The 20032-nt window shown below is 35.7% G+C and overlaps 1 protein-coding gene across 1 annotated transcript in view; it reads right to left on the reverse strand.

Annotated features, from left to right (window-relative positions):
• The window catches only part of Sema3c (semaphorin 3C), a 181790-nt gene that overhangs the window by 82977 nt on the left and 78781 nt on the right, over positions 1 to 20032 (reverse strand). The window contains exons 3-4 of the mRNA XM_008828988.3: positions 6898 to 7058; positions 5773 to 5835 (exon numbers count right to left, since the gene is read on the reverse strand). Coding sequence (XP_008827210.1) covers positions 5773 to 5835; positions 6898 to 7058 — 224 coding nt within the window. The remainder of the gene's footprint in view (positions 1 to 5772; positions 5836 to 6897; positions 7059 to 20032) is intronic.

The raw sequence follows: 20032 nt of genomic DNA on the forward strand, positions 1-20032 counted from the left end.
TATTTATGTTTCAGTAGCATAATTAATTTTTTAATACATTGGTATAATATGTACTGTGTTTTATGTACTATAAATTTCCACAAATTGTAACTTATTGATGTTCTTAATAACTAAACAAGATGGAAATTATAATATTTCATTGACATGGGAACCAAGAAACAGAGGGTTAAGCCTCCAAAATAGAAGCATGGATAAAGATAGCTTATTTTCTGTCACTTTCTCTGTGCTTTTAGTATATCAAAAATTTTTGTATTAATCACATAAGAGCTTATTAATATAAATATAGATGTTTTAGGTATTGGAAAGATGGCTCAGTGTTTGAGTCCATGCTGATCTTCCAGAGGACCTCATTTTTGTTTTCAGCTAACACATGGTGGCTCATACCACTGTCACCAGATCAAATGAATCCAATGCCCTCAGCAGGCACACATGTGGTACCTACACAGATATCCAGAAAAATCACTCATACACATAAAACAAAAATAAATTAAGAACATGATGTTTTAGAAATGCACCTTGAGCCACAGGTAAGTATGTCTTGAAAATTTTAACTTTTTCATAGTCCATGTAATAAAACAGTACAAGCCAAAATAAATTAAATAACAACAAAAAATGACTGGTATTTTTCCTGACCTACCCTTCATTGGTCTGTAAAAGAAACTAAAGACTTTCTGCAATATTATTCATATAGTTATATAGATTTTCTAATACTTAAGAGCATCTGTTTTTAGAAAGAGGAAATCAATATTATTATATAAAACTAATGAAACAAGTTTTACATTATATGCATACATTTCATATTTGCCTAAACATATGCCATCTTGGTTATTTTCTCAAAGATCTCCTATAACAACACTTACTTCATTCCTTAAGCTGACTCATTAGATATGCCTGACAGCTTGCGCTCTCTTTGAATGTCAAATTTTTTACAGTATGAACAGAATATAAGCATGGAGAAATGAGTGGAGTGTAAAGGAATATGGGCTCAGCTTATCGAGTGCTTTGGGTTGAATTTGTATTATTCCTAGCCTAAACCTCATGAAAGTGTTTAATCCTCAAAGTTACAGATTAATTATATAGAGAGAGAAGAAAAGTCAACTGATTATAGTATTTAGAGGATGAATCTATTCAAAGAGTAATTCACTTTAGATGAGTTCATGAGGATGGGGCCCCTATGACTAAATTCTAGTAGCTGCATAAGAAAAGAGACACAAACCAGATGCTTTAGTGTTTTTGAAGTCACTGTAATGAAAATACCTCATAAAAACAAATAAGGGAAGATTTGTTATGGCTCACAGGTCCAGGGGATTTCTGTCCATTCCTGGTGTGGAAAGCATGGAGCTATGCCTTCTGGTGGTGGTAGCCTGTAGCAGCATGTGCTCACACACATGGCAAGGACAAGAAAGCAGATGGAGGAGTCCAGAACCCGGGATGGGTATAACTTTCAAAATCCTACCCCTACTGCCCTATTGCTGTCAGGTGGGCCCCACCTCGTACAAGCTCCATAGGGTTTGAAATAGTGCTACAGGTAAGAGACTAACCCTTCAAAATGCAAGCATGTAGGGAATACTTCAGATCCTAAAACCATGTGTTCGTGCTCCCTGAGACATTTGAAGACATGTGCCACTTCCAACCCTTGCCAGTGAAAAGACATTATCAGCTCTTGGACAAATCCAACAATTTTTCCAGAGGCCCCGAAACTGTAAGTTAAATAAACTTCCTGACTTTATAAAGTTTGCTTGTATGAATAAAACAGATATGTAGGAAATAGAATATATTCTCTTTGATTGAGGCATAAAATTTGTTATATTTCCATTATGATAATGTATTTTCTTTATAAAAATCAGTTATTGTGGGATTATGGTATTTGTTACCTGAAATAAAAATGTTATTGTGTTTTGTTCTCTCTTTTCTCTTTTTTTTTCTTTCTTTTTAAAAATACAGTGTCTCCTATAGCCCAGCACATTCCAAACTGTTATGTTTCTGAGGAGATAAACTCATACCTATGATATTCTTGTGTCTATCTCCAAGCACTGGGATTACTGGTGGAGGCCACCATTCCCAATCCACACTGTGCCTGGAATCTGAACAGGTGGACTGTTGCATGCTAGGCAATCACTCTATCAAGGGAACTGCTTCTCTATTCCCTCGTAATTGTTCTTTAATAACTTCATTTGAAATTTGATGCAATTGAAAATTAAAGGTGAAAGAAAGCTTCTCTATGGTTTACTTTTCTTTTCATTGCTGTAGCTATTGAGTTTTTGCAATTTCTCTTTTGCTTATGAATGATAAATGTCTAAAACAAAAATTAACAAAATGTTTTTCTATAACAAAGTAATTTTCTAAAACATGCACATTTGCTTCTGTCATCGTTAATTGAGAAGCTTTAGTAAACTCATCATCTACAATGTCCCATTGCAGTCCATAATAATCTCTTTGAACAGATTCCCTTGCTTAATTGCTTTCATCTCCATTAATTCAGAGCTTGTTTAAATTTATGAAGTGCCTGAATAGAGATCTGGGCACATGGGATAATGACATTTGCCACACAGCATTTCCAATTAGTGAAGAGACTTACAATTTAAAATGCAGTGTAATAAATGATAGAGCATTTCAGGGTGCACACAGGAGGAGCGCCCAGCCCTGCCCTGGCAGGCAGAAGGATTTCCTCTCTCCATTATACCATGACTGGAAAGGATCAGTAGATGGTTCCTGAGGCAAAATTCAGAAAAGTAACTGATGATGATATTCAGATGTGCCAAAAGTTTGGAAGAGGAAGAAGGTTTGAGTTATGTAAATCTCTGTATCATTAAAGTAAAATTAGAGGAAAAGCTAGCAAAAGATCTAAAATGATTTTAATCAAATCTCTCAAAGCTTTCTAAATGTCTCAGCTCCACTATGTTTCCTCTGCCTTGTGTCTCCTTAGTAATTATCACTTTCTTCTTGGAGGTGGAGTGATTTAGCAGTGAAAGATGCAGAGCTTGGGCCTATGTAATCTGAGTCAGACAGAGGCCGACCCACTCGCTCATATCTTTGGACAAGTTTCTCCTTCTCTTTATGTGTTTAAATTCTTAACCTTAAAAACATAGTCATTTTCAGTGTCTATATGACATAACGATCTAGCTCCTAGTATTGGTATGAAGATTTAGAATAAAGCATGTAGAATGGCACTTGGCTTATTCCATTCAGTCTTAATTATATTATCTTGTAATTGTTGCATATATGACTCACCACACTGCTATACTGGTGACCTCATCTCATTTGCATCTACTTTCTTCCCAGGCACTGATTTATGAAAGCTAAAACAGTCAATTACTATGTTTTTAAAAATGAAAGATTAAGGTATTGGGCAACAATTAAGTTAGCACTGTTAAGATATTTGTAAATATTTGCTCTTCTTGAGAAGTATAATAAAGACCAGGCTCAGCAGAACTTTCAAGTATCTATTTCTCATTGTTTTCCCACCATTTGGTCTTTTCCCATGAGGTCAAATTAAAAGAGAGTTTTCTATAAGTATGTAATATGGGAAATGAGAGATTAGTTAGACCTTTCTCCTATACAGATAGATCAGGTATTTTAAAGAATTTATCTGATTCTTTTTTCCCAGAACTCAACAATGTTGTTTGGATAAACAAAACATATTGAACCAAATTCTAAAAATACCTAAGCCAGACCCTCCATGAGTGGTTTCTCAAATGGATAGCCATTGGTCATAGAGAAGAATTAAGGATGCTCATGCTTGATTTTAGAGCATAACAGAACACAAGCATGTACTGAAGATTTTATCACATGACTTTTAATTATCACAAAAGAAACACTAGAGGATTTCTTTTGTGCCACAGGGAAGAAAGGATCAAAAGACTTGGCTGAGACTCCTCAGAAAAAAACAGATCATTTTTGGAAATGGAATATACAAAGGTATCTATGGAGTACATACTCTGCCTATAGCAATTACCATGAATGAGACATGCAAATCCTTTTGAACAAAGTGCAAGCAAACTCAGTTACATTGTCATGGGATAATATTGTGGCAATACATGATCAGGCATGCATCAGTGGGAAATGTCCTCACTAGGGAATGAAAGAAAATTGTTTAATTCCTGCCCAGTTATTGAAATCATAGCCTCAGGGGACAAAAGCTCATTCTCCACAGCACTGAACCTCATTTGATGACTTCCCTAGATGGTCATCAAAATGCATATTTTTGTGGATTTCATCCCCCCTGCTAGATAATAACTATGTCATGGAAATTTCCTTCTTCCTTTATTGGAGGAAATGCAGAATTCAAAAACTAAGATTCAGCCCTGTGCCACTCCTGGTAATATTTTTCAAAGAACCCAGAAATCGTTCATTCCAGAGTCATCTGTCACCTTGACTTAGAACATTCTTTTCAGGAAATTTATTTTTGTGACTACCTTAAGAGTTAGTGACAATGAGCATTTCATTTCATTATGGATTAGTTTTCTGCCATGATTGGCCTGGTTTGACGCATCTCTAGAATACTCTTACAAGGCTCAGAGCAGACCTCAATCCTCCCAGCATCTCTTGCTTCTACTCCAGTATAAGAGCTTAGGTAATACTTTTGGACACTAAGTTGAGACCATTATTATGATCTCAAACCTGAATACGTATGTGTAATTCACTAGCTTTTCTATAACATAACCATATTTTATCACATTCATGATTAAACCTATTTCCTTGTTCATTTAATCAACTTTACCCAAACAGACATGGTCAACTAAACCAGAACTATATCTGTTTTGCACAAATTATGTCTTTAGTGACTATTATACTAGATACACAAGAGGTGCTTAATGTTATTTATTAAATGAATAACTGAAAGAATGTATAAATAAAGGATACCTTTTGCGAAACTATTTGTGAGAGTGGATGATTTTAACACTTAGCTTCATTATACTATTTTGGGATAAAAAAAAAATTTATTATATAATATTCAAGAATAATTTGATATGCCAGCATAAGTAAGTTAGTCTTAAAAATAAATACGTTTCTTGCTTAGCTATTTATGTTGCATTCCACTTAAAGGAATACAATTTGAACAGTGTTGCACTGATCGCTTATCAATGCTCACATTGCTTTGATTGTGGTTTTGCGATTATTTTTAATTAACACACATATGCTTCATCCCTGTTGACTTATTTTTCTTGAATGTGACTAAAGACTAATTTTTCACCAAGAATCTTAGGAAGAGTTTCCATGGTATCTGGGATATACTCCAGACACTCACGTAATCATTATTTGAGCCACCTACTGAGAATTCTGCAGGTTGGAGGCACTTGGAACAGAGTTTATTGGTGAAATCCATCATGAAAAGTGTCTGCTTGAAATAATGAAAGTGAGGAGAAAAGTTTTATCACATCAGTAATTCTAAAATTACAGATGGTATGAGAATTCCAGTCTCTTCACATTTACATTTTTAACATTTGTCCAGCCAAAGACTTCAAAAACCACTACCCACTTATATGCCATGGCTACTCTCAAATACATGCATCTAAAGACCAAATAGGTGTGTATGTGTTGTTTATGCTGTGTGTGCGGTGTGTTTTGTGCTTTGTGGTTGTTGTATGTGTACTGATGTGTGTGTGAAAAAGATGTGGTTTGTTGGTGTGCTGTATATGATGCGTGTGGTATATGATTTATATTTCTGTACTGTATGAAGCATGTGGTGTGTATGGTGAGTGCATAACATATGTGGTGTGTGTGTGTGTGTGTGTGTGTGTGTGTGTGTGTGTAAGTGTTTTGAGTACTTACAGTAGGATCTTTGCCAGCCATTTTGCACTCTTCAACTTTGATTGCAGATGCTGGCCAGAAAACCTGTTCAAAAGAAAAATAAAGTTTGCACAATCTCAGTTGGATACGTAACAGCACAACATTCTTCATTCATTTTTGGCTCAAAGATATCCTTATGGTATTTATATATTAATTTTTCCAAAAATTCTTAGTTCTTTCATCATACGAATTCAAGCTAAGACTCTATGACATTATCATAACATTTATTTTTTATTTTTCCTATTAATTTTTTTAAAAAGTTGTTCAATAATACATGCATTTTCTAGTTGTGTGTAAAACTAAAGTTATTATAAACATAAATGTGTAAAAATAATGCATATTATCACTCTTGATTCACAAAACAGTTTTCCTAATTGCTTACGTAAGTATGTATGTGTTTATGTTTATTCGTTTATATTTATTAACTCAGTTTAATATTACCTTTGGTAAACACACAAACTGACAGATCTACTTAAAATAGGCCTCTAAGTATCATCATGACTAAAACAGATGAAACGAAATCCCAGAAAACATCTCTCTGAAATACTGCGTTAGCATTCTTCTGCTGCTGCTTCCTGGGTAAAGACTGGCAGGATGACTATATTTGGGGGTTGTCAGCCTGTAATGTAATAAATGTAAAGGCTCCTTTCTGCAAACTTAAATATACAAATATATATTGTTAACATACTTTTATTCTTTTTTTTCCAGTGATGCTTAATTTTACTTTCCTACTGTGAAATGGAATGTTAAATATTGACCATGCTTATTCAAGCATCCATGTATTTAATAGCTGTGTTCTTTTCAAAGCCTGTGTGTACAGCACAGAGATGGCAAGATACTTCAACCTTAACCAGGCACTTCCTTCCCCCAATCCTTTTTTCCTTTGCAAGGGTGGCTTTTTTACTTAGTTATTGGTTTTAGATAGGTTAAAACTTTGAAATCAGGAAGGGAGAATGGAATCAATGTATTTTTCAATTCATTAAGTAAAAAGCAATTCCTAGTATTTTCTATGGTTCTACTTTAATAATTATTACTTTCAATTTATTTGAATGTTTTAAAAACTATGTATAATACCAAGATTTTTTCTCATAAAAATCACAAACTTACACTCAAAGGTTCTTGACTGATATTGTTAATATTCAAGGACAGAATGTGGTCTTTGCTCCCAACATAGATCCGGTCCTGATCTTCATCCATTAGTAATATCCTATAGTCTAATGGATGGTGGGACAGCTTGAAGTATTCAGAGGTCTTGGTTTCTCGAAGTTCTGAAATAACAAACAGGAAATGAGGAAATAGAATATGTTTATTCTGTAATTCTATTATTTTAATGAAAATTCTCAGAAACATTTTCAAAAAATTAAGAAACTTTTTCTTATGGTAGTAAATTCATTTTAACGTTTAAAAGAAAGTTTTACTAATCGATATTTTTAAGTTTTTGAATTTATGCTGAAGTGGAACAAACGAACAAGGACAATGTCAAAGTTCAGATCAACACTAGGTGATGCAAATTTTTTCACATCTGTAATAATCTCAAATTCGTTGGTAAAAGTTACCAGCTAGTTAAAAATACACAAAAGACAAAGTGAATAGAGAGAGAAACCAGAGTTTGGGAGAATGGCTGGCTTGCTGTTTGTTAACGGTTTCTTCTTGGATTCAATACATTTACCATTCTAGGATCATCTCTTGCTCTAAATCACTGACCCACTTCAGCACAATTTCCATTTCTTTAATACATATTTCCATAAGTAACTGAGAAGTTATTTTCCCATTTCTCCTTCAAAGACTCAATGTCATTGAAATGACAATAAGCCTGTGGGCATGTCAAAGGAAAGAATGAAATGAGAAACAAGAATCATCAGATTTTAATATTGCAATGATTGGTGGTTTGTGTTTATTGAACTTCTATTATGCTGAAGGTCTGCCTGTTAGTTGTCCCCTGAACAAGGAATGAGCCACAAAAATAAGAGCAGTCGATAAGCATGGCCGATGCCATCTGCTCCGCAGGCAAAATGTTCCTTCACAAACGTAAGATTTTTCTATTAAGATTTTCCAGTAGTCCTTTGATCTTGTGATTATGAACTTAAGAGAATGACAGATAATGAAAGAAAATGTTTTCTGAAGTTAGTACTTCAATGATGAGCTAATTCTAAAGTTTTAGGCTAGACTCTCAAGTGTATTTCTAGAACTTGTTATGGCTATGTCTTGGCTTAAATGAAAATAAAAATGATAAGGATTCTTACAGGAAGTCAAGAGTCATATCTGTGAACGCTTTGGTGATATACCAAATGGGAACACTGAGAAGTCACTAATTTACCTTGTTTGCTCAGCACCCTTTTTCAGAATGTCTATTATAACACAATTCAAGTAGTTTTAGACAATTATATATGATGTCAGCGAACTGGCCTATCTTGCTGTGGTGCCAAACCACAAATAAACTAATATTCCTGTGTCTTAATTTTCTTTTAAGTAAGTGCAATAATAGTACCTTCGGTTGAGCATCCTGTGGAAATGAAACGAATGCTTGAAAATACTTTAACGAATGGAAATTTTAAAATTGCAATGATTATAACTTATTCATAGTAGTACTAAATTTGGATTAATAATTACAGGAAGACATGAATTTAGGCAGTGTAAATGCACTTTCCTCCATTTCATTTTTAATTTAAGTCATTGTCCATGAAATTATTAACACATAATCTTAAAGCACATTCTCGGGTATACTACACTATCCATATGATAAAGCCTACATTTTTTTTTTTTTTTTTTTTTTTTTTTGTAGAAGAAACAATTGAGCAAGAATTTAATCTTGAAAACTGTGAGAGAAGGCTGGAATGAACAGGTAGGTAATTAACAAGGTGACATACTTTTGGAAAAGTGACTGAAGACCTTCCCTTTGTTAGGTCTCCCTACGCATCTCAGACCAAGAGCTGACACAGCAAGTATTTCCAATGGTCCAGAAAGTAGGGCAGCTTCCTTCATGAGAACTGAAGAAAAGGGTGTAGGAATGTCACTGGAGAAGAAATTCAACTCATACTAGAGATTAATGAAAGCCAAATATCCAAGATCTGAGAATACTGGAGAGAATACAGCATTAAAAAAAAGTCAGGAAAATGCAGACAGCCTGGATTATTTTTAAAATCCTAGTGTTGATGCCCAGCAACAGGCCTCAGTTAGTAAAGGCATGTGCTGCCAAGCACAGTGTACTGAGTTTGAGCCCCGAACCCACACGGTAGAAAGAGTTCTAGAGACTGGAGTAGTAGGACACAATTGCTCTCAAGGGCAAATGAGAAATATGAGGAAGGCCCTTGAGGGAAGATCAAGGGTAATACAGCAGGAAATGGAAGAAGTAGATATGAATAACACTGTAGACATCTGAAAAAAAAGGATAACATTATTTTATCAGTTTACTTAATAGTACATATAATGTATTACACTCTGTGTGTGTGTGTGTGTGTGTGTGTGTGTGTGTGTGTGTGTGTGTTTTAGATGGAGTTACACCACAGGCAGTGATATGCTTCCCTCAAGAACTCTAGACCATTTAACAAAACCCAGGTGCCAGGTATGGGAAACCTCACTTTGAATTGTTGATCAGAATAGTGAAAGAGACTCCCAAAACAACATAAGCTACTGCCATTGCCCTTGATTGCCATGCAGAACTTGAAAATAAGACCTGAACCACTACACACTTCAGACACAGGACATGGAGGAATGGAGCTGGTGCTGACCTGGAAGACTCCTACCTGAAGACCAGCTCTCACAGTATCAGCCAGACTACCAAGGAAGAAAAGAAGTCAATAGTCATCGCCAGCTGTAAAACCCATGAACCACAAAGATGACTGGCTCAACAAGATGTCCCTAACAGTAAAAAGTGGCACTTTTATCTTGGGGGTAACCAAAATAGCAGCTGGCTATTTGAACTTAAAGCCCTTGCAATAGGAGGGAATTCATACTTGGTACTGTAAACCTACCCAGATACCCATGACCCTAGAGAAGAACCTATCAGTGCCATTACCACACATTGATGTAATTTCTGACTGCATTCTAAAAACGTATTCTTAAACTTACAGATGAATGCAGCACCCACTCTTCATCAAAGAAGCTGTGATAAACATTTAAAGAATGTGGAATAATTTTGTATGATAAAGAAAATAAAGGGATGGGGACTGGTCAGATGGTTCGGTGGTTAAGATTCCCAGCACCCACATGTCAGCTAACAACCATCCGTAACTCCAGTTCCAGGGGATCTTACCACCTTTGTCTGACCTATGTGAGCACTGCATGATGTGAGTGCACTTACATACATGCAAGTAATACATTCACACATATAAAATAAAAATAATAAATACATATGTTTTCTAAAAAAAGAAGATAAAGGGAAGATGAAAAATTTCCTGCTAAAGTTCCAAGGTAAGTTTAGCAGAAATAAATATGTCCTTGCTGCTTTTAGGAGACACTAAAGGAACACGTTTTAGCTACTGTGATTTGAGAGTTCATTTTTCTGTTATAGAAATTCACAGTAACTGCTGTATCTTTTTAATTCACAGCCCCTAGCTATCACCTTCTCATTCTGTGTAACACAATTGATTTAGTTTAGATGGCTCCTCAAATTCTTTCTTTTTATTTGTCCTTCTTTCTTTTGTTCCTTCCCTCTCTCCTTTTCTTCTTACATCACTTCACCTCCAAATCTGTACTAAAATAAAACCAAGCATGTGCGCTTGGAAATAAAAATGCTGAACACAGCCATTCTCCTCTACCTGTTTTATCAGAAAACAATTAGTGTCTTTATTTCCAATTCAACCTGGAGCAATAACCACATCAACTTAAAGACCTTTCTGGTCCAAAGATTATTATCTATTATTTCTGAGCCATAAAGCATTTTTAGATTTAATTAACTGTAGCTCATTGACAGTTGACAGCTGTCAACTACGAAAGATTTACATCGCATGTGCCATTTTTGTGATAGAAGTCTGAAGTATTTTGTTAAAATGTTATTTAAATTACTATTGATCTTGATCTTTGGAACTTGGAGGAAGCAAAATTTCAAAAAAATATAAACAATATGTTCATAGCAATGAGAATTCTATCTACAAAAAGCATAACCCAATAATCTCTCATTTTGTTCAGCGTAAGTTCAAGTTGAAAGGCAGGGAGTCAAAGATTTGGTCACAGTGAGGAAGTGGCTGATTTAGTGATTTGAGTACAGCAAGATAAAGAAATGGCAATTACTATTAAGTTCTTCATCTAAACAAGGCAAAGTATGAGGCTGACCTACATTTCTTTAAATGCTAATGATGATATCATCCTTTTTACAACATCAGAGATATAGTCAGTTATATTGTTCCTCATATTATGCTCAAATGACTGAGAATGGACTTGGCCTAGAGCATACTACATAGTATTAGAAAATACAGTGGCCCCACAAAGGGCATCATAGGTCTCCAAGTTCCTGGGAAAATCTCCTGGGAAAGATCATTAAAAATGCAGCATGTTTCTGTCCTGATGATAGCCATATTGTCCTAGATGACTATGATGGAAAATTACTGTAATACATTCTAGGGCAAGTTTCTCTGAAGGAGACTTTCCAGTGTATCATGCGCACCTAATATTTGCATGATCAAATGGACTTCTCATTAAAGAAAACACAGTGAGCCTTGAGAATTTATATTATGGCAACCAGAGCATGGATCAATATACAGTACCAGATTATGTCTGTCACTAACACACTATTCTTAATTAGGAGAACTAATTTTGGTCAGAGACCTTAATGTTTTTGAGGTGAGGTGTCTACATCATTAAGACTTTCATTCATGGGCTTGGGAAATGGCTCTGTGATTAAGAACATGACCTGCTCTTGCAGAGGACTGGAGTTCTACTCACAGCACCAACATCACGCAGCTCATAACCACCTGTAAGTCCAGCTCTAGGGAATCCACAGCCTCTGAAAACATCTGCACCTTCATGTATACCCCCATACCCCCCAAATACACATAATTTAAAAATAATAAAAATAGGACTGGAGCGAGGGCTCAGTTATTAAAAGCACTGTCTGCACTTTGGCTCAGTTGTTAAAAGCAATGTCTCCTCTTGCAGAGGACCCAGATTTAATTCCCAGCATCCACATGGCTGCTAACAACCATCTGTAACTCCAATTCCATTGGATTCGATGTCCTCTTCTGGCCTCTGAGGGCTTCGCACAGTAGGGGTATATTTATATACATGCATGCGAAATACTCATAGACAAAATAAATATAAATTAATTAAAAAATAAATATTAAAAAAAACTTCTCATCTATGTGCTCAGAGATGTGATCACGGTAGAGAGTTCACGGGGATCCGTTTATGACTAATAAACATTGGTTATGCTGCCTAGTAGAGAAAAATCTGTTACTCAGAATATAACATGGCCTTCAGTCTCATAAAATGTGACATTAGGTAAAGAATGAAATGATTACTCTTCCAGAAAACCCTGGTTCAGTTCCCAGTCCCCACATGGTAGCTAACAACTGCCTATAAATTCAGTTCCAGAAGATCTGATACCTTCTTCTTGGCTCTGTGGGCATTACATGCACATGTTACACCTACATTTATGCAGGCAAAATATATTTATAAAAAAAATAACTAAATTAAGATGTGAGAAAGAATTACTGGACAAAAATCAACCCCTGAAGTGTCTCCATTAGAAGTACATATAATGGTGACTCATTAGTTACATTTAAAACCCAGGGTGTGCTATCAGTTGATCTATTCAACATGTATTTATGACATTGTTATCTCAGGAGGCTAGATGCTCTGCTCAAATAAGAAGTTGCTGATATAAGGATAAGCTCTTGTGGCAAACTTAACTCTTTCCTCTGTCGTGCAGAGCTTGTCTGCTGTAGCATTTTCCTTGTGAGAAACCTCCACTCAGCCTCAGGCAGAAAGCACACCACAGATTTCAAAGTCTAGGGAACTCTTTACTTAGAGATAGCTCTTCTGACAGGATAATGTCCTCTTCTGAATGTCTTATCTTAGAAGAATTTTAAGTAAAGAGGGCTCAATGATCCATCGTCTCCCCAAAGCTAAATATTTGAAACTGGGTTAGAAACTGAACTTCACCTGTCCCTTTAGGAAAAACCAGTAGATAAGGAGCTGAAACTTCAACACAGTGAAACTAAGTTTCCTAAATCCTAATGTAAACAGAGACCAGCAGGCAGGTTGTTAAAATCACATTTGCTCAAAATTAACAGCCCCAAATAGTAGCCATCTGTGGGATCATCTGTAGAGTAACTGTTGTAGGAGCTTTAAACACTTACTTCATTTAATTTTTACTAAAAGCTCTGTATTCCCTAATATTTTTCTAGTCTCCCACACAAAAATGTTAAATTATCTGAATTTCAGAGGGCAACATAACCAAGGTCACAAGATTATGAGTGGAAGGTATTCTAAGCAAAGACAGTTCTTTTTTTAAAAAAAATGGATTTATTTTTATTTCATGTGTATGAGTGGTATACCTGCATGTGTGTAAGTGTACCCAAATCATGCACTGCCTGCAGAGGACAGAAGAGGGTCCTGCCACAGGGGTTACAGATAGTTGTTAGCTGGCAAGGACAGTTCTTAATCTGTAAGTAGAATCAGATACCCTCCTATTTACCTAAACAGAGAGGCACCCCTTACATGTTCTAGTACGTTCTTGACCTGCACATAAGTCTGTGCAGTACCCAAAGAAGTCACAGTAATACCTTGTCCTCTAGAATTTTCTTTGTAAGTTGTAAAAAGGTGGAGACTGCAGTACAGGCAACTTTATATAAATAAATAAATAAATAAATATAATATTTTTTAATATATATAATTTTTATTCTATGTGTATGAGTGTATAGCCTCCATGTATGTAAGTGCACCCCTGCCATGCAATGCTTTTGGAGATCAGATGAGGTGTTGGATTTCCCAAGAACTGGAGTTATGGATGGTTGTTAGCTGTCATGTAGGTGCTAAGAATTGAACTCGGATCCTCTGCAAGAGCAGCCGGTGCTCTTAATCTTTGAATCATCTCTTCAACCCCAGTACAGGCAACTTTTATCAGAGCCTGTGATGGCTTAGTGATGCTCTTCTTGGTACCCTGTCCTAGTGGGCCTAGAGGCTAAGTGACAGTGGGAGTTCATGCAGAAGATAAAATGCTTGCTTTTCTGTATTTCCTAATAGATGAGGAACATTAGTTGAGAGGGTCCAAAGTGGCACAAAAGTGAAGGAACAGATGAAGGACACAGCTCTATTCAGTGAGCCTGGCTGGAAGAAGGCAACCATGACTCAGAATGTCGTTCCCAGGAATTGTGTAAGAGAGATTAGCAAGCACACAGAAGCCTTTATGAAGTCTCACTCTGCTTTGCCCTAGACAGGCCTAGTCTGTGCTTTCCCAGAATAACTATCAATAGTGCCCTTTTCTTTCTCAACATATTCATGGTTTGGTTGCTAAGTTATATGATCACTGTACTTTTAAGCTTCTTCTTAATTGTCTGGAATGACTTTCTAGACTTTCTATTACTCTTGGAATTAAGTCTAAGATTTTAAACAGACCTTCGGGGTTGGGCATGGCATGGCTAATTACCTCACTTGAAACCTCAGTTGTCACTAGTTGTGTATTTTGTGTTCTTGCTCATCTGGCCTGTTTTGTCACATCTTCAAACGTGCCTTGCTCTTTCATGCATCAAGGCCTTTAGACATGTTATTCCTCTTGATTACAGGTTTCTTCCAGCCATTTACTAACTACACATAACTCAAGTAAGAGTTTGAAAGTAACTTAGATATGGTTACAATATTAAAACTGCCTTGATTTCATAGATCAGGACAGGTCATGATCTGTTGTTATTTTCTTAGTTTCTTTTTGGGTTTTCTTTCCTGTAGAAGGATGTTTGAAAAGGTCCATAATTCCTTTGAGGATTAGGGGATGACACTAATTTAATTGCTAAGATCCTCTTTTGAATTTAAGACTCTGAATACGAGAAAAAATTCATGTGCATTCACATTCTTGTTTATGCTGTATTGGGATCTCTTAATATGTCTGAATTAAAAACATTGGGAATGAATCAATGATATGAAAAAAATCAAGAAGGTTTTCATGAAAAAAATTGTAAATATTAAGAGGTAAATTATGTTTGTGTGCGGAGGGTGAAAAGTGTCTGATTCTGTAATAGCTGACAGGGGCTGAATTTCTAGCTCCATCTTTTGTCCATAGAAGACTTGAAAACCACTCCCCCTCTACACCACCCTGTGCCTTCAATCAACATCCATAAAATTCAAGGAGAATATCATTTCCATTGATGGTTAATGCTGCCAACTTGATAGGATCTAGAATCACCTATAGGACAAGCCTCTAGGCATGCCCATGAGGGGTTACTTAGGTTAGGTTAGCCTCTAGTCATGACCAGGAGGGATTATCTAGGTTAAGTTAGCCTCTAGGCACGCCTATGAGGAATTACCTAGATTAGGTTATTCTCTAGGTATGTCTGTGAAGCAATACCTAGATTCAGTTACTTCAGGTGGGTAAATCTACACTAAATGTGGGCAGCACCAGTGCAAAGGCTGGTGTCCTAGACTGAGCATAAAGGAGTTGAACTTACACAGTCTTCACTCTCTGCTTTCTAGTGCTCCATAAAATGTGACTAGCAGCCTTACTTATAATGTAAAGACAAATAAGTCTTTTTCTTTAATTTGCATTTTTGTCAGGTATTTTGCCAAAGCAATTATCCAGGCAACTAAGACATTTGGGAAACAGAATGATCTCTATTTTTCCCTATAATAATAAATATATCTACAAAAATAATTTCTTCTCTATTGTTTGTAAATTTCACCTATTACAAATATCCATTTTTATTACTGTGTAATATCTGCAGGACGGATACAGTTTTTTTTTTTTTTTTTTTTTTACTATGAATCTGGTAAGAATGACAAGCTTTTTCTAAAAACTTATCTTAGAAATATAGTTGTAGCAATACAACTATGCATCTTCAAGATAAAATGAAGCCACATTTAAAAACAAAGTTTTTCATTCCCCTCCCCAGTTTGTATTCAACTCTTTTGTGTCTGATTTAATTAAATGGTGACACTTAAATTTTGAGTTTCCACCTTCAAAGTTCACTTAGGAGACAAGAAATAAAATTCCAAAGATGTTAGATATGAAGACTTGACTCCTTGCTTGGGACTTGGCAGCCAGGTTCTCTCAGGGTAGAAAGAATATGTGATTCTCAGATGCCTTCAGAGACTCTGAGTTGGCAGGAGTACTTAAGGGAAAGTAGGCTGAAATCTGATCCTATGAGCAAATTATAGGAGGACAGCATGGATGTGCTGGGCTATCGGCATACATCAAGGGAGGTCAGGAAGACATCTGCTTCAAAGTATCCACTTGAGACCTGAACACAGAGATGAACTTGTGAAGGAACAAGCACTGAACCTGATACCCACTTTCTAGAGCTCTTGCCGACTTTGGTGAAGCTGCAGTGGATCCTTAAGGTATTCAAGAGCAGTGGTTCCAAGGTGGCCAACAAAGCAGAACCTTAAAGACCTAGGAAACATTTGCTGATACTGTTTGTAAATGGAGTACAATCATTAAAAGTTATTTTTCTGGGGCTGGAGAGGTAGCTCAGCAGATAAGAGTATTGGTAGCTCTTACAGAAGACCAAGGTTCAATTCCCAGCACCCACATGGCAGCTAACAACCATTCATAAATTCATTTCCAGGGGAGTCTGATGAACTCTTCTGACCTCCATGGGCACTGAACGACATGTGTGCACTTACACACATGCAGGTAATACATTCATACACATAAAATTAAAATAAGAAATAAAACATTTTTAAAGTTCTTTCACAGAAAGTAGGAAGAAGGAAATACTGTAAGACATGAATATGAAAGTTTTTGAGCAAGTAGACAATTTAATGACATAGGAAAATACTTCAGGTGATGTATGTGTGCCTTAGACAGGGATGAGGGCTAGACTCATGTTTTGGGGGGAAAAACTCTAGAGAAGAAAGTACATGAGTCTGTCCCCTGCTCCCACTCCCCATTGGGACCACACTAGAATCACATATGCAAAGATTTTTGCAGAAACATTTATTCATTGTCTATCACAATTTTTCTCATACTTACTTTCTTTCTTTATTTTCAATTCAACCCCACTTGGATACATGGTAGCTTGTAGTTTTCATAGCAAGAAGCATAAGAGATCTCACATACTGGGTGAGGTCTATCCTACAAAGTTCTCTTATATTTTATGCCTCAGGTCTCTGACATAACATCTGTGCTTATATATACAGCATTAGGCTCTATACACAAAAATATTTATTGTGGCATTTATTTATTTTATCTTTCAATAAATGGTATTTGAGCCATGGGTTTAGTAAAGAAGATTAAAAGAAAAGGATCGTGGTCTCCTCAAAGAAGGGGGTGAACCACAAACGCTGTGAAGAAGATGACTCAGGAGCACTAGAGAAGACAAAGACTCACTGATTAGACAGATAGAAATACTTGTCTTGCTTCATTCAACTAGTAATAGGCCATTCTTAATAATAAACTGAGACTCACTGTAATAAATGAATAGAATGGAGTAAAAGAAAGTAGTCAAAAACAATGACAGTTGCCTTTTAGGAAGTCAGGAAAAGCGTGGAAAGTGTTATGTAAACTAGGACTTGAAAAAAAAAAATGACTTAATAAAGGGAAGCATTTTCCAGAGAATGTCAAGAGCTAGAGTAGAAATGGGACATGGAAGAGTCAGAGGATAATAAGAAGTGTTTGGAACTGACACAGAAGAATGGCTGGGATATTCTAGGAAGAAGTGAGCCAATCTATATGCCAATTCTTTACAAATTTCTTGACTGCCATAAGCAGCACATAAAGATACAAACCATTAAATGCTAAACTAGAATGGCTGGATTGTTTCCAAGTCACCTGAGATACTAACACAAAACAAACCTGAAAAAGTCTAGGATAATCAAGTATAAAATTTTGAAAGGCAATTTAAGGTAATGAAGAGTTTGAGATTATTTTCTGAAACACTATAACTGCATAAATGAAGATAAAAGTATGTGTATACATAGATTATTGTATTTCTACATAGAAAGAAACATATATAGAGGAATAAAACCTGGTAAAAATTGATCTATTAATATTTTTCTTCATGATGTGTTCAAATTGAAATGTGTGATGATCCTGAGGGCTCTTTCAGTGACTGTCAGCTCACAGTATTGTAATTATTTCTGATCAAAAGTCAGACTGTGAGCTTTCTCTAGAGAACACTGTCCTGTTCATAAATTCTCATAGAGGAGTCTGGTTATATTGCACCTAAGAAAGCATTGAACTAGTTGAAGTAGGGAATGCAAATGACTAACTGGAAAATAGCTGCATATTGCCAAAAATTCCCTATCTCTAGATTCCTTTAGAATGATGGAAGGCCACCCACTTTTTTGTAGTAGAAATTACTCACGATTGAACAACCAAGCTCTCCACATGACCCCCAAATTCTTGAACTACTGTTTTATTTGATGCCTTTTAAAACCCATTTCACTTGAGTACAGGAAAAATTTAATAAACTGTATATTCCATCATCTCAAATTTAAAGAGCTGGACTTTAGGAACAAAGAGATATAGAGATATTTTCCCTAAAGTGACAGCTATTTTATCTAAACACTATTTAGTTCAATGTGACTCATTGTTTAGCCAAGTTATTGCACTTGGCTTCCTAACAAGACTCAAGTTTGGAGAACTGCAGAGTACTGTGAGGAATATGTTCACTTTATACACATTGCTCAGTCATTCAATGCTCCTGTTGTTGTACTTCCATCTTGCCTCTCTCCCTAGACACTGTCTAAAACACAAAGTTCTGCAGCATTCATTGTGTAGTCCTTGGACTTGTGCTTCCCCAAAGTAATAGGGATACCCTTTGATTCTTTTCAAGAAAATTACAAATGATCCAGCCAGGTTTCCTGTGACTTTAAAGCCTAAGCTTCACCATATATACCCTAGCCGTTTAATAATATGCAAGCCATTTCTCTTTCCTTCATGCTAGACTGGGAAGTGACTTTATTCCTCTTATCACGTGACTTTATTTTGAGATCACATCATTTAGTATTTCACAAGAGAACTTCAGTGTTTCACTTTTCTGTGTTTGCTCTGGAAACATAATATTTATCATTGTTGCATGGACTTCAAGGAGAAAAGCAGAGACTTAAAGTTTATTTTACAAACTGCTGCCGCCTCATATGGTAAACATTAGCTATGACTCTCTTTAATTTCCAATAAACAAGTAAAATCTTTCAGTGGAAATATGGCACACTGGTAAGAGAAAATGACAAGTGAGTGAAAGTTTTAGTTTGATTTGAATATTAATGAATCAGGGTTGTATATTAAAGTGTGAAGTAGTTTCATTCCGTTTACTTACAGCCATTTTTATTTTTGAATCCCCCAAAGCAAAATGCACTTTATTAATCAAAATGACACGTATAGATAGTTGAGATGAGGTGAGAGAGTTTTTATTAAATCATTTAACTTACTGAATGGGATTAAGTCAAACAAGCCACATTATGGGATACAACCAGAGGAGCAAAGAACAGTTAGGAATTTTTCTCTGGTTTCTACCCGTCAAAGACACAAACACACTGCATGTCTCTCATTTTAAAATGTTGCAAGTTTTGTTATTTTAAAAAAATGAATGCAAATATAGCAAAGATTGTCCTTTGACAGCAGAATAAAAAAATACATTTTAGACGATTCAAATTCAAAAATCAACTTACTCTGTAACATACAGATAGATTTTGTTCTTAATTTAATACACTTTGATGACACAAAACCTGGCTTTTGAAGACAGATCTAGTCTCAAAACTTGACATTGCGTCTGGCTAACTATGTGGATTTAGGCAAGTTACTTAAATTATTGGTGCCTACGTGTTCCCACCTGAATGACAGGTGTAATACCTGTCTCCTGGGAGTATGGAACTAATTGAGTGTGAAAGGAAGTCTGAAGGACCACAACTTTTTAGCTGTCACTCATAGCTGGTAGTATTCACACTAAGATGATTTTCAGTTTTAAACAGGATATTTCTGCACTGCTCTAGCTTTAGGGTGCCAATGCAGAGTGGTTTTAGGGTTAATATTATGAAATATAACATCAAATTAATATGTCATTGTTATTAAAGTCCAATCTATCAATAATATGTTATGACATTTGAAAATTCTAACAAAACTAGTTCTCAATTACAACATAACAGTGAATGAGAA

The sequence above is a fragment of the Nannospalax galili genome, unplaced genomic scaffold (genome assembly GCF_000622305.1).
Source record: "Nannospalax galili isolate Female #2095 unplaced genomic scaffold, S.galili_v1.0 scaffold973, whole genome shotgun sequence".
Classification (NCBI taxonomy): domain Eukaryota; kingdom Metazoa; phylum Chordata; class Mammalia; order Rodentia; family Spalacidae; genus Nannospalax; species Nannospalax galili.